General features: G+C 43.4%; 1 protein-coding gene across 2 annotated transcripts in view; it reads right to left on the reverse strand.

Moving 5' to 3' along the window:
• The window catches only part of LOC124642817 (lysine-specific demethylase lid), a 33,952-nt gene that overhangs the window by 3,249 nt on the left and 14,811 nt on the right, over positions 1-15,892 (reverse strand). For both annotated transcript variants that reach the window (XM_047181483.1, XM_047181482.1), the window contains exons 17-30: positions 15,321-15,519; positions 14,556-14,671; positions 13,971-14,190; positions 13,464-13,666; positions 12,908-13,078; positions 12,295-12,506; positions 11,690-11,811; positions 11,061-11,206; positions 10,427-10,662; positions 9,900-10,017; positions 7,423-7,585; positions 3,145-3,215; positions 2,486-2,603; positions 502-660 (exon numbers count right to left, since the gene is read on the reverse strand). In XM_047181483.1, coding sequence (XP_047037439.1) covers positions 502-660; positions 2,486-2,603; positions 3,145-3,215; positions 7,423-7,585; positions 9,900-10,017; positions 10,427-10,662; positions 11,061-11,206; positions 11,690-11,811; positions 12,295-12,506; positions 12,908-13,078; positions 13,464-13,666; positions 13,971-14,190; positions 14,556-14,671; positions 15,321-15,519 — 2,254 coding nt within the window. The remainder of the gene's footprint in view (positions 1-501; positions 661-2,485; positions 2,604-3,144; positions 3,216-7,422; positions 7,586-9,899; positions 10,018-10,426; positions 10,663-11,060; positions 11,207-11,689; positions 11,812-12,294; positions 12,507-12,907; positions 13,079-13,463; positions 13,667-13,970; positions 14,191-14,555; positions 14,672-15,320; positions 15,520-15,892) is intronic.

Here is a 15,892-nt window from a genome sequence, read left to right on the forward strand (position 1 = left end):
GTTCAATTAGTATACGGGGTTATTGATGTGTGGATTAATAGTGTAAGTTATTGGATTATGAATGGTAGTGCATGTATTTAGACCTATTTGAATTAAACAAGTAATGTATGTAGTTAAAAAAAATAATTATAGCTAAAATAATGCGATTTATCGTATAAATTAACGGTAATCGTATTATTCATATAATTACGTATGTCCTTAAGACTATCTGGACACCAAAAGACAGTCCAAAGATAATAAATAAAATAATTATATCTCGTGTGCACTAGAGTTATACAAAAGGTCAATCAGTTTATAGAGAAAGGTCGGACAGAGTTTTTTATCTAATAGTAGTAGAATATAAAGGTATTGTTTTTATTTGAAGTACATTTTATAACAATAATAAATCATTTATTTCCATCTACTAAATATACAACATAAAGATGTATTTTATTTATGCAACACACAAACAGTTATGATGACAAACTAAGCCTATGTATAAATGTAACGCAGCATACATACCAGTGGGCCTGAGACAGTTGTGCGCGGCGCAGTCCTCGTCGTCCTCCGCCGACGACGCCGACGACGAGCTGCTGCGCCGCGACGCCGCGCCGCGAGCCGGGCCGCCCGCGCCCGCCGCGCCCGCCGGGCCTGCCGCGCCTGCCGCCGCTCGGGCTCCGGCTGATGAAGGGAATAATATTATTAGGGTACTAAAAAGGAACCTTATTTCTAAGTTTCTACTATACGTGTTTCTGTTACAATTCTTTTAAAACTCGGTGTTTAGTACGCGCATGTGACCCACATCCACGCCACCAGCAAATGTTCAGTGCCAACAAAAACTCAAGGAAAACATAGTTGACGTGTTTTACATATTTATTGCATGTTATTATTCTAGTATCCATTATGTAAATAAGAATTACATTATGATTATTTATCATCAGGAACAAAAACCTAGGATTTATACCAAAAAAAACTTTTTTACAAAAAAATTAAACCGACTTCCAAAAACACTAAAAAGCAAAAAAAAACTAATTTTAGGTGCATCGGCCTAGAAGTCGGTGGCAAAATTAACTTAGTAACATCCATTAGACACCGACTTCTAGGCCTAGGCTGATTTTTTGCTTTTTAGTGTTTTTGGAAGTCGGTTTAATTTTTTTGTAAAAAAGTTTTTTATTTACAGCTTTTCAGTGATACAAATACTTGTCACTATCCATATAAGTGGAAAGTTCTCATCAATACAAAGAATATAAGCCCATTAGAGAGAGCCCAGAGGTATTTTACATATTCATTTGTCGAGTTCCCTCGACCTTCTCTGGTCTCCATCATCATGTCAGCTTCAAACCTTCACTGTTGCAAAGGTCTAGTCAATACAAATAATATAAGCCCAAACACGAGGTAGTTTACATATTCTGTTATCGAGTTCCCTCGACCCTCTCTGGTCTCCATCATCAGGTCAGCTCCGAACCTTCACTGTTGCAAAGGTCTAGTCAATTCAAATAATATAAGCCCAAACACGAGGTAGTTTACATATTCAGTTGTCGAGTTCCCTCGACCCTCTCTGGTCTCCATCATCAGGTCAGCTCCAAACCTTCACTGTTGAATAGTACTTTCAGGCATACGCCTGAGTGTCAAGTTTTTACCTTATGTATGCCTACAACTTTCGAAGGTTGCCCTCGATTTCTCAGGGTTTCCATCATCAGATCCTGACCTGATGACTATGGGACCAACTGGCAGCTATTCCGCGTCGAACAAAAAAAGAATCACGTAAATCGGTCCATAAACCTCGGAGTAATCGATGTACATACATAGAAAAAAAAAAAAAAAAAAAAACATACCGGCCGAATTGAGAACCTCCTCCTTTTTGGGAAGTCGGTTAAAAATAGTAAATAAGAAAATCTCAACCGAAACCTAATCAATTGATTTACAAAGAAAACGGATCACAATCCATACAAAATTGCCCCACGTCCTATAACATTGTGACGTATCTCAAAAAACAGATAAAAATGTTTAAAATAATATGGCATAATCTCTAATTTACATACATTAAAACATACACCTTATAGTCAAGTTTTTATCCTGCGCATGCCTACAACTTTCAAAAGTTGCCCTGGATTTTTCAGGGTTTCTATCATCAGATCCTGACCTGATGATTATGGGACCACCAGTGAGGTATACCCCCATCAAACAAAAAAATTATTTAATAAAATTGTCCACAAATAGTCCTATGAACGATGTTTTCATAAAAGCGCCTGAACAATTTTTAAAGCATTTTTTTCGTATGAAGGTGTAAAACAAATAAATTAAAGATTATTCCATATTATTTTAAACATTTTTATTTTTTATTTTTTTTTTGAGATACGTCACAGTGTTATAGGACGTGGGGCAATTTTGATCCATCTTCTTTGTTGTACTGTTGTAACGACATTTAGGATGCACCCGGAAACCAATGCTTCGATGCAATAGAAAATGCTAATGTAATAGGAAATCATTATTTTAATAAACTTACCCATTCTAGTCTGTCGCGGATGCTTCCCCCTTGTGGTGGCAGCGAGGCCGCGCTTGCGTCGCTCCTGCCGCGCCATGTAGTGCTTACGCATCATCAGACCAGAGCCCGATGATACTCCCTGTGCGCGAAACAATAAAAATATAACATTATATTTATTTGGTTATTTAGTAAATGGAAGGGACTTACTGACTGTGTTTCGGATGGCACGTTAAACTGTAGGTCCCGGTTGTCATTGAACATCCTTGGCAGTCGTTACGGGTAGTCAGAAGCCAGTAAGTCTGACACCAGTCTAATCAAGGGGTATCAGGTTGCCCGGGAAACTGGGTTGAGGAGGTCAGATAGGCAGTCGCTTCTTGTAAAGCACTGGTACTCAGCTGAATCCGGTTAGACTGGAAGCCGACCCCAACATAGTTTGGGAAAAGGCTCGGAGGATGATGATGATGAGGGGACTTACTGACAATATAAGGAACACCATCATATTTTAATGATACTTGAAATAAAATATTATGCAGATCAAGTTATGTTTTTAAGGAGTAAGAAATTAGTGGACTTTTTGTGTAATTGAGATTACCATGATATGACAAGTTCCGGCTGGTTCCGGCCGGTTCCGGCCGTAATACATGAAGAAATTTTTAGTAAAGAACGGTAAAATTACATACCTGTTTTCTATTTAGATAGTTGGTGGTGGTTGCTGTGCCTCGTTTGAGCGTTGGTTTTGCAGTTGGTTGAACTGTGGAAAAGAAAAGTATTATGTATTAGCAGGCCCGCCGCTAGCTGTTTGTTCGCCCGCGTGCAAAACTGATTATGCCGCCCTACGACTACATACGTTTTGACAAAAAATATATAAGGGGGGGGGGGATCCAGGGGGTCCGGACCCCCCCGCCCATTCATATCCATTTTACTTGTCCAACAGAAAAAAATATGTACATGCACCGCTCTGGTTGCAGAAAACCCACCTACTTTTGGATAAATAACTATTGCAATACATAACACACATTACACATAACTTTTTATTTACTTGAAATGTTCAGAGTAACCTAAGCAGTCCTGGGTTAGCCCATAAGCAAACTAAGCAATTGCTTAGGGCATCAATGCAGTGCAATCATTACCCAAGTGGCCCCTATGTATTGAAGGATTGTGATTAACTTAAACTAACGCACTTAAATATCTATAACAATGTTTAAAGTCAGTAAAATATGTTATTTGGTGGGTTTCCCGTTGAAAACTTATAAGGCACATGTCATATGTAAGGAAGCGCGAGCGGAGCGAGCGCGAAAATTTTTTAGTCTAAGGACACAAAACAAATAAAAACCACTTTAAATTAACAAAGCAAAGTCAAAAAGTAAGATATGCACGGAAGTGAAGTGCAAAAGCCGCGAGCGAAGCGAGCGCGATTTTTTTTCCTTAGAGTTTTCATGAAGTAAACATATTATCATAAAAAGCCATAACGGACGTGCGCGAAAAATGTTTTTTCCGGAATTGAATGCCTCAACAATTAAACAAAGATAAAATGCGACATCTGACATGGAGCCGCGAGCGCAGCGAGCGCGAATTTTTTTGGGGATGCAAAGGGTGAAACAGTCAAAATTAATAGGAGACGACCAAAGCTAGGGCGGCTTTTTCTGAAATTTTATTGGTTTAATTTTGCCGCCCCCTAAATAGCATTTGCTCCACGCTACGCCACTGGTTGATCTTAAATCGTTTTTAAGAACCTTTAATTTTGAAAATGTCCTTTCAACAGATGTACCTAACTGAAACCGGCAGTGTAAGTAATATTCTTAGCGCTATTGCTGTGTTCGGAAATATTGAAATCAAATCATTAGTAAAAAGATATTGTATTTTTTAAATATTACGTGATAACTCGCTAGATTTGCCGCCCCCTAGGACGTGCCGCCCGCGTGCTGTGCACGCGCTGCACGCCCGCTTACGGCGGGCCTGTGTATTAGTTATTTTATTTATATACTAATATAGTTAGCTAGGCTATAAGTCTGTAATTATTTATGATGAATTTTAAAATTAGATTTATACGTTTTTCAATTTTTTGTTGTCTAATGATTTATTCCACGTATATGAGCAACAACAAACAAGTTGACAGCTCCTAGTACAAAAGATGTCGCTTGAAATCACGCGATAGGTTTTTAACCGACTTCCCAAAAAGGAGGAGGTTATCAATTCGGCCGGTATGTTTTTTTTTTTTTTTTTTTTTTTCTATGTATGTACATCGATTACTCCGAGGTTTATAGACCGATTTACGTGATTCTTTTTTTGTTCGACTCGGAATAGCTGCCAGTTGGTCCCATAGTCATCAGGTCAGGATCTGATGATGGAAACCCTGAGAAATCGAGGGCAACCTTCGAAAGTTGTAGGCATACATAGGGTAAAAACTTGACACTCAGGTGTACGCCTAAAAGCACTATTCAACTGTGAAGATTTGGAGCTGATCTGATGATGGAAACCAGAGAGGGTCGAGGGAACTCGACAACTGAATATGTAAACTACCTCGTGTTTGGGCTTAAATTATTTGTATTGACAAGACCTTTGCAACAGTGAAGGTTTGGAGCTGACCTGATGATGGAGACCAGAGAAAGTAAGTTGAGGGAACTCGACAACTGAATATGTAAAATACCTCGTATTTGGACTTATATTCTTTGTATTGATGAGAACTTCTCACTTGTATGGATAGTGACAACTATTCGTATCACTGAAAAGCTTTAAATAAAAAACTTTTTTACAAAAAAATTAAACCGACTTCCCAAAACACTAAAAAGCAAAAAAAAAACTATTTTTAGGTGCATCGGCCTAGAAGTCGGTGGCAAAATTAACTTAGTAACATCCATTAGACACCGACTTCTAGGCCGATGCACCTAAAAATAGTTTTTTTTTTGCTTTTTAGTGTTTTGGGAAGTCGGTTTAATTTTTTTGTAAAAAAGTTTTTTTGTCTCTTGCGTATATGCTAGTACAGTAGTCGCATTATGTGACCTCCAGCCCACTGAGGAAGTAAACATGTATAAACTAACCATGATGATGCCTGGTCCTGGTCCGCTTGAGCTGGTGGTGGTGGCGGGGCGCGCGCTGGTGTCGCTTGCGGCGCCCCGCGTCGTGCCGCGCCGCGCGCCGGCCCTCCGCGCCGCGGCACGCGAGCACTGCGCCCCACACTGACGCTTGCTATGTACTAACCATGATGATGCCTGGTCCTGGTCCGCTTGAGCTGGTGGTGGTGGCGGGGCGCGCGCTGGTGTCGCTTGCGGCGCCCCGCGTCGTGCCGCGCCGCGCGCCGGCCCTCCGCGCCGCGGCACGCGAGCACTGCGCCCCACACTGACGCTTGCTATGTACTAACCATGATGATGCCTGGTCCTGGTCCGCTTGAGCTGGTGGTGGTGGCGGGGCGCGCGCTGGTGTCGCTTGCGGCGCCCCGCGTCGTGCCGCGCCGCGCGCCGGCCCTCCGCGCCGCGGCACGCGAGCACTGCGCCCCACACTGACGCTTGCTATGTACTAACCATGATGATGCCTGGTCCTGGTCCGCTTGAGCTGGTGGTGGTGGCGGGGCGCGCGCTGGTGTCGCTTGCGGCGCCCCGCGTCGTGCCGCGCCGCGCGCCGGCCCTCCGCGCCGCGGCACGCGAGCACTGCGCCCCACACTGACGCTTGCTATGTACTAACCATGATGATGCCTGGTCCTGGTCCGCTTGAGCTGGTGGTGGTGGCGGGGCGCGCGCTGGTGTCGCTTGCGGCGCCCCGCGTCGTGCCGCGCCGCGCGCCGGCCCTCCGCGCCGCGGCACGCGAGCACTGCGCCCCACACTGACGCTTGCTATGTACTAACCATGATGATGCCTGGTCCTGGTCCGCTTGAGCTGGTGGTGGTGGCGGGGCGCGCGCTGGTGTCGCTTGCGGCGCCCCGCGTCGTGCCGCGCCGCGCGCCGGCCCTCCGCGCCGCGGCACGCGAGCACTGCGCCCCACACTGACGCTTGCTATGTACTAACCATGATGATGCCTGGTCCTGGTCCGCTTGAGCTGGTGGTGGTGGCGGGGCGCGCGCTGGTGTCGCTTGCGGCGCCCCGCGTCGTGCCGCGCCGCGCGCCGGCCCTCCGCGCCGCGGCACGCGAGCACTGCGCCCCACACTGACGCTTGCTATGTACTAACCATGATGATGCCTGGTCCTGGTCCGCTTGAGCTGGTGGTGGTGGCGGGGCGCGCGCTGGTGTCGCTTGCGGCGCCCCGCGTCGTGCCGCGCCGCGCGCCGGCCCTCCGCGCCGCGGCACGCGAGCACTGCGCCCCACACTGACGCTTGCTATGTACTAACCATGATGATGCCTGGTCCTGGTCCGCTTGAGCTGGTGGTGGTGGCGGGGCGCGCGCTGGTGTCGCTTGCGGCGCCCCGCGTCGTGCCGCGCCGCGCGCCGGCCCTCCGCGCCGCGGCACGCGAGCACTGCGCCCCACACTGACGCTTGCTATGTACTAACCATGATGATGCCTGGTCCTGGTCCGCTTGAGCTGGTGGTGGTGGCGGGGCGCGCGCTGGTGTCGCTTGCGGCGCCCCGCGTCGTGCCGCGCCGCGCGCCGGCCCTCCGCGCCGCGGCACGCGAGCACTGCGCCCCACACTGACGCTTGCTATGTACTAACCATGATGATGCCTGGTCCTGGTCCGCTTGAGCTGGTGGTGGTGGCGGGGCGCGCGCTGGTGTCGCTTGCGGCGCCCCGCGTCGTGCCGCGCCGCGCGCCGGCCCTCCGCGCCGCGGCACGCGAGCACTGCGCCCCACACTGACGCTTGCTATGTACTAACCATGATGATGCCTGGTCCTGGTCCGCTTGAGCTGGTGGTGGTGGCGGGGCGCGCGCTGGTGTCGCTTGCGGCGCCCCGCGTCGTGCCGCGCCGCGCGCCGGCCCTCCGCGCCGCGGCACGCGAGCACTGCGCCCCACACTGACGCTTGCTATGTACTAACCATGATGATGCCTGGTCCTGGTCCGCTTGAGCTGGTGGTGGTGGCGGGGCGCGCGCTGGTGTCGCTTGCGGCGCCCCGCGTCGTGCCGCGCCGCGCGCCGGCCCTCCGCGCCGCGGCACGCGAGCACTGCGCCCCACACTGACGCTTGCTCTTCTAGACGTACCTGAAGATAGCATACGGGTTTTTATAACATACATGTATTAACATACAGATTACATATGTACATTTCTGATTTCATTTAACTGACTAATGTGGATCATGTGGATGAACCAAACAGTCAATACCTATAAAACTTACAAAAAAACATAAACAAGTCATCTAGACACTAACATCATTGCTGTCTTTGAATTATCATTAACAAAAAAACCTTATAGCGGAACCAATACCAGCAAAATTTGTGCAGACTTAAGGACGCTTGCTCGGTTTCTCGCAAATATCAATGTTTTTTAGGTACCATTTTGACACATAAGCAGTTACAATTTTCACAATATTATGGTATTAAATGAAAGGTAATTTATTCATCTCCACGTTAAATGCATTATAATTACACAGTCCCATACTTTTTTTTTACACAATTTCGTTTTCACCGCCGGAAGAATCATAAAAAAGTACAAAAAAAGGGGTCTGAATAAGTACGTGTAACCCTAATGTGGAGTTTATTTATAACTTCCAATAATAAAACAATCACAGCTAATGTATTTTTCTACACGTTCAGCTATTTTTTTTTGACTTACATAAACCACTTTATAATTTACAATAAATTATAAAATCACTCTCAAATTTCTTCATACATTTTTTCGCTATGCGCACGTCTCGGACCGTCATTCCGCGCTCAGACGCGCTCATGGACGCATGGGTGTATCGCTTTGTCGGAAAAAATAAATACGTAAAATCTAAAATAAAGAGTGTAACGATTTGTGTACTGGGACTGAAATACGTTGATACTTTTTCGGATCAAAACAAAAGTAAGTACGGCCATCATGTTGTATCATGGCCGTACTTACGTACGTACTTATTTTTAGAATTGTATAGATAATAGATACCTATTAAAATGACAGTAATATTTTTTTTAATTCCAAATGGTGGGCACATTTTTTTTAATAATTTGATATTATGAGTAATCAATTAAAAGATTTTTGGGGGTTGTGATTTTGAAAATGTGTATTTATTTCATGATGGCGAACTTTTTTTTATGAAATAGTAAATTTTTTTACAGATGCCACGGCCAAAAAAATTTGGATATAGACCAAAAAAAATGTTGGAGTTTACCCAACTACGGTAAAGCCAAAGAAGAGTTATGATTTTGACAGGCTTTGTATGTATGTATGTGTGTATGTTCATAATTTATGTTATATAAATTAATGTTTTTAAAATTCATAATGATGGAAACACGACAAATGAGACACGACAACCGTTTTTAATAGTCCGCATCAGGACCGCCGTCACAAATCACCGATCCTCTCGAAATACATATAGAGAGTTGCTACCTAATTGCTACCAGCTACCATTAGTTGCTACCAATTGCTACCCTCGTGGTTTTGAAGATATTCAGCATCCTACGGTGACAGCCATTCTGATATTTTTTGACTTTTGAAAATGCACCTCAGAGGGTTTTTTAATAAACAAAAAAAGCAAATGGTATTACCAAATTCAGGGCCAGTTACGAGTAACTGGTCAAAACCAATGCGTATTTGCCGTATGGACTGGCAATGTCAAAATTAAATATGCATTTGTGGAACGAAACGACCAGTTCTGGAAGGAAAACATGGAAGGACATTTAGTTAAATTCTACAACACCTGTTTACTTCCAGAACTGGTTGACCCACGATACACTAGCCTTAGGGACCATAGTTTACATTCAAGAAAAATATTGACTGTTAAAAATAATTCTTAAAAATATGTTAATTTTGTCAGTTTTTATATTTTTTTGGTTGTTTACTGTTTTTATTTTTTACATTTTAATTTCTCACAACGGTTTTTATTTTCATCCAAAATACTTATGTATAGAGGGGTTACTTAGTGCTGAATCCCCCAGTACTCATATAATCCGATGACAAACACATCACACAAAATTTAAAAATCATATCAATAAGCGTGAAACCCTTTACAAACACTAAGTTACAACTAGTTACAGTCGAAAAAAAATAATATAATATAAAAAATCTTGCAAGTATCAAATTTCGTTGAGTGATGTACAAAATCTGGCCAACAATGGCTTCTATGTGTGTGTGAGCGCAATGTCGTTGTGTTGCCGCTAGTTTACCTAAAATTGAGCGAGTGAGAAATGTAAAAGCGTCCTTAATCATCAGCAAAAAAATGTGTATAACATTCATTTACGCACAAATATTGCGATTTCACGCACACCTGTTAGAAATGTTCGCATATTTTTTTTTATAACGTTGAGATCAAAAGAAACACTTATAAGCCTCAGTCTTACCATTACAACCATACAGTTAAACAAACATAAAAAACCTAACCTCTAGCAAATCTCCCTCCAGCATAAGATCCTCTAACTTTTGCAGTAGTCCGGGCGCGACTCTCGCGCCGGGCGAGCGCGGCGTCGCGCTGTACGCGTGCTCCACGCTCGCTGACGATCTGCACATTACAATTTATGTGTTCATTATATATCTTTAATTAAAGAAATAGTTGCTATGTGTGCATTAACTCGTTATAGGTACATGAAAAAAAACTACATCCATTTGTTTTACACGGCTCTTTTTAAATGTCAAAATTTACAAAAGACACAAAATATCCATCTTGGTGGAAAGTGGTTACTTCTATGTGTTTTTGCAGGGAAGAAGTAGCGCAACAAGCTCTCCAGCCACATATGGCAGCTATTCGTAGATTATAAGAACTTTTAAACATTAATATCACATCTGTTCTTTTTACCCATCATCATCGGTCATTTTATCGTCTCACAGCTGGGAGTACAGGCCTCCTCTTCAAAAAAAGGGTCTTTTGATTATAAAAATAAATACATAATCCAGTTGGAACAAAAACAAACCTGGCATTTTGTGCATTATGTGAATCATGTGCCCTTCCGGTAGCCTTCTTGAGCTCGGCATTGAGTTTGTCAGCCTTCTCCCGACTGCAGGACAGCGCGGGCAGCGCCGGCAGCGAGGCGAGCAGCGGGCTGGCCAGCAGGGCTCGGGCGGAGTCCTGCCACGCCATGGCGCGCTCCGTCACGCACTGCAGGGCTTCGCCCTCTGCTAGCCGGACCGGCAGCTTTTGTAGCCATACCTAAAACAACAATTTCAAATGAGAATGTAATTGGAATGTAATTAGAATCCATTGGACTTTCCAATTAGGAACATTGTTTATACCACTATCTTTACAGGAAGATCCAATACAATAGTAATTTAATCCTATAATATCTTAAACTGAATTGTAAAATCAGAAAAAAGACACAATTTTTGGATGATAAGATTTAAAAAGCGGTAAGCTATGGAAGTATGCAATTACTTCTTCATGCTAAACGATATTTTTTCTCTCATAATTTGAATAAAAACTGTCAATCGGGTCGTAACCATGTTAAAAGGTAATAAATAATAAATACAAAATTTATATTTTGCCAATAAATGGGAATACAAACGACGTGCCATCTTTCAGACTTAAAAATATAAAAAGTACCAACTTACCAGTAATGCGAGTATGCGATCAAGCCTGGGCCGTTTGGTCCGCATGCAGTCGGAACATAGGAACTTGGGTTCGGTGTTAGGGAACGGTACTTCTATCCTCTCCGGGGATTCCTCGCGGTCTTCCTTAGATGCTGCTATACAGGATGCTGTAACAAATGTTATAAAATATAATGATTTTTATGTAAAATTAAAGATAAATTCGATTTAAACGTTGAACTGACAGATTTTCATTATTATATCATTATTTTAAGACAAGATTGGCATAATAAGTAATGTTGTCTAGCTGTCGCAAGCGCGGCTGCTGAGCACGAGGTCTCGGATTCGATTCCCGGGTCGGCCGAAATCGTTTTGTGGGTTTTAGAACACTTTCACAAAGCAGCCCGGAGCCTGGAAGTTGGTGATTGATACATCCGTGCATCGGAGAGCACGTAAATGTCGGACCTGCGCCTGATCTCTGTCCAATCATGTCGGATTGCCGTCCCATCGGGCTATGAGAGTGAAGGAGTAGTGAGTGCACCTGCGCAAATGCTTGTGCACTATAAGATGTCCTGCGCAGTTGGCTAATCTCCTTACATGAGAATAGCCGCTGTGGCCGATAATCGGTATAGTATAGTGTAGGTATAACTTACCATGGAACCAGTCCTTGCAGAGCTCGCACTGCGTCATGACGCCGTACTGGCGCTTCTGGCACGTGCAGAACGTCACGCCCGCAGACACCGGCGCCCGCACCTCCTTGCGCAGGTTGCGGGCTCTGTACACAAAAAAAAACATATTTATATGATTACTTTAGTAGTTCAAAATAAGGTGTATGATCCGAAATATTAATCAGTATACTGGCCAGTAGTTATAACGGCATGAATCCGACACCATATTGTACTAACACTGTTCTTAATATGGTGTTGATTCATGGCATAATGAGTACTGGCGAGTCATAATCTCCCGAGCCTTTTCCCAAGCACTGGCGAGTATATTGTGTTATGTAACGACTTGGCTTCTCTAATGAACATATGCTATAAAACATTAAATAACAAATAAGTAGATGGTTAGAACCGAAGAACAATATATTGTTCTTTGGTATTTGAAAAATTCGGTTTTGTGAAAAAGAAGGCTCAGAGTTAGTACTGAATAAATGATAAACGTTACGTCTACGAATGTTTTGACACATGTTCTTTGTGGAGCTACATAATTGTAAGCTGCGTGAAAGACGAGAATGTATTATTTATTCCTAATTTACCTAAGCTCCTTAATAGCATGCAGCTCCTGCTGCTCCGCGTGCTTGAAGGCTTGCACGATGTCCGTGGGCGTGGAGTCCTCGCTGAAGTGGCGCAGGAACAGCCCCGCCTCCAGCGACGACGCCTCGCCCGCCCGAGCCCGCCGCCGCCCCCCCTCCGCGCCACCCGCCTCTACTCGCGGTGATAGGGCTTCTAGTAGTGTGTACTGCCAGTTCTGTGATTGTAGGACGAAGTGTTATTTGGTGCACAGGTATTGTTGAAAAGTCTTACACATGTTGTTATTTAGAGTGTAAATGATAAATCATTGTCCCATCATCAAGAAAAATACAACAATTTTATCCGATTTTCCAATAAGGAAGAGGTAGACAATTCGGATGCTATTAATACTTTATGTTTGTCAGCGCATAACTGCGCCGTTTAACAACCAAATTGAAATATCTCAAGGTTCTCAATAAACTGAGTATTTTTTAATTGTCTTTTAGTGTTTTTTAGTAATCTTTTTTGGTGTACCGTTTTTATATTAAAGAAAGCTTTTTCCTTCAGTTGGTTCACTGATATTTAAGAAACCTCAAACTCGCTCAGTTATCAATATACTACTATTTACTATAACATTACCTGTTTGAGGAACATGTCAGCGGCCCCGCGCTGCCAGTCCCGCGCCGAGTGCAGCGCCTGCTGCAGCTGGTGCTTCTCGTATAGCTGCAGGGGGATCTGCTGGCCCTTCTTCACTATGCTTTCTACGCTGTGCATGTACGGGTACAGTTCCTTCGATTGCATTTCTTCCACCTGATACGTAATGAAGAAAAAGCTTAGTAGTTTGTTGTAAAGGACGTAATGCTGAAATAGTACACCGAAGTGTTGAAGAAGGTGCCAATTACCGGGAAGGTTTGTGTTTTTTGGAAAAGGCCCACGTTCAACAGGAGACAGCAATTGGCTGATATGATAATGACGAAAAATAGAATTTACTCTACGAATATTGATTGCGGCCGACGGGAGACGTCAAACGCTCAATGCGTCCCTGGTCACAGTATGGAGCTGTTTCGGAGGCTTGTAATGGAGACGTATGGTTGTATGTGGTTACATAATCAGTGTTGGACCTAAATATCCAAGAACATATATCGTGTAGTGGGGTTCCTGGTCCGGTTGGACATGTTCTGCTGGACAAGCCTACCTTGCTGAGCCAGTCCCTGGCATGCGAGACGGCAGTCTGCAGCGCGTGGTAGGACGGCAGAGCGGCCTCGATCTCCTCGCCGTCGGCCAGCAGCGCGTCCAGCTCCGACAGCGTCGTGTATTGGGGTTCTTCATCCGGTTGGGGGTGTTTTGATGTGTCGATTAGTACTGCACGGGCTCGGGTCTCCCATTCTTCGACTTGTGCTGGAGATAAAGAGAGAATAAATCATCACATTTGATGGGAAATAATTTGACCGTTAAGTACTAAAAGTTTCACATATGTATACAACTGCTTACACGTTCAAATTTCAACATAAACAGGTATTTAAAGAAAAACTCTGTTGGTAAACTTGGGCACACTAACCCTTAATTTGGCAGAGAATAAATTGTCTTACATTTGACTTTTGCAGATCTAGCGTCACCGATAGACCATATCTTTTGCGGTCGGAACAGTGTTTCACTGTTCCTAACCAAATTACACTTCCATAAACCAAACAATTAGTGTTACCTTTCAACTTATACAACAGCGACCTCTCCATTTCCACCCTATGGTGGGGGACAACATTGTCTGCATCGTTCAACAAACGCTGTATAACGTCTCTTGTGAGAGTGGAACAGTCCTCCCGGTAGGTGCGGACTTCCTCTAAGAACCGCACTTGAGCCAGCCGGGCCTGCAGGGCGGGGAGCGCGGGGAGGACTATGCAGAGACGGGAGCCGAGTTCTGATGTCTGAGGAGAGAGAAATTTGGTCAGAATTAAATAATGAAGTTCTACATAACAATGTAATTTACGAAATTTTGTGCTGAAGAAAAGGGTTCTTCATTGACGTGAAACTGAGATAGGTTGAATGAATAAACCTGTGGTAAAAGTCATAATATGATGGTTTTGAGAATAACATTTTTATGAAAGCTTGAATAATATCAAGTTTCATACTTGAGTACAACTCTGTCATTTCTATCACTCGTTGATCTTAATGAAAAAAAAAAGAAGACAAATATTGTGTCAACGCTTCATTACAGGTACTTTTTGCTTATATCTGTAGGTATACATAAATTATATATGTAATCACATATTAGGAAGATGTCACAACATACCTCTTCTAGTTCTCTGACGTAAGTTTGATCTGTCTTGTCTAAATCTTTGTTCAGTAGTTCCGTGGCTCGAGTCTCGAACTCCGATGTTTGTCGTAACACTTCTTTTACTGCTGATCCTGTAAGAAAAAACAAAAGAAGATTAAACATTGTACTTATACTTAAAAATTCGTTCGAAGAAATCTTGTGGAAACTATATTTTGTTTAGTATTTTTCAACTAAGAATAATAACCACAACATGAGACATTAAGATGATTTGTGTGAGGAATTCGGTTTCGTCGATAGATATCGACAGAATTGTGTTGCTGGGGAGTTTGTTCCACCACTTCTTCTTCCCAGCAAAAACACATAGGAAGTGGTGAAAGGGGGACGTTTTGAGGGTCTTTTGTATATTTGACTTTTAAAAAGCGCAGGTTTTTAGCTTTCGACCATTGAGGCGCAATGGTCACCATGCCGGACTGCCGAACCTGAGGTCCCGGGTTCGATTCCCGGCTCAGTCGACATTTGTGTGATGAGCATGCTTGTTAGCCATGGTCTGGGTGTTACAATATGTATTTATAAATATGTATATATGTAGCTATATGTAGTTTATCAGTTGTGTTAGCACCCATAACACAAGTTAATTAATAACTTACCATGGGGCTAACCGACCGTGTGTGAAAAAGGTGTCCCGACATTATTACTACATGCATACATATATATTTTGAATATTTTTTTTCTTTTATTTTTGGAGGGGGATTTTCAGACCAATATAAATATAAGTGTTACCTTCAGGCAGCACACAGGCCAGGCCGTCTATCTCGGCGGCGAACAGCGTGAGCTCGTGTATGGTGAGGCGGTACTTGGGGTCGTGCTGGCGCGTGCGCGTGCGCATCTTGTTGAGGTCCAGCTGCGCGATCACTGACGCGCACTTCTCTGCGTCCTCTATTGCTGTCTCTAGAGCTCGGACCAGCTCTGTTTTGTGCATCTGTTGGTGGAAGATGGAAATAATGCTAGTTAGAACTGACACATACTTTCAATTGATAGAAAGTAGCTAATTTTTGTTCTATTTGTTTATAAATATTGCATGTTACTTGATGTTCACAAAGTGGTTCAAAGAATTATGTATTTTGTGACAAATCAAAGCTTGCATAGGCAAACGATAGGTATCAATCTCCGTCCCCGTTTAATTTTGCGGTCGAATCAAACAGCTGATTTTCAAATACACCTCTACGAATTTAAAATTTCTTTCAGACACACAAAAGTCTCATTTAAGAAAAGAAAGAAAAAAGTCTCATTTATACTAGAAAACAATATAATAAAAACAAACAGTCGAATTTACAACCTCTCCCTTTTTTTTG

This window comes from Helicoverpa zea, chromosome 25, assembly GCF_022581195.2.
Source record: "Helicoverpa zea isolate HzStark_Cry1AcR chromosome 25, ilHelZeax1.1, whole genome shotgun sequence".
Classification (NCBI taxonomy): domain Eukaryota; kingdom Metazoa; phylum Arthropoda; class Insecta; order Lepidoptera; family Noctuidae; genus Helicoverpa; species Helicoverpa zea.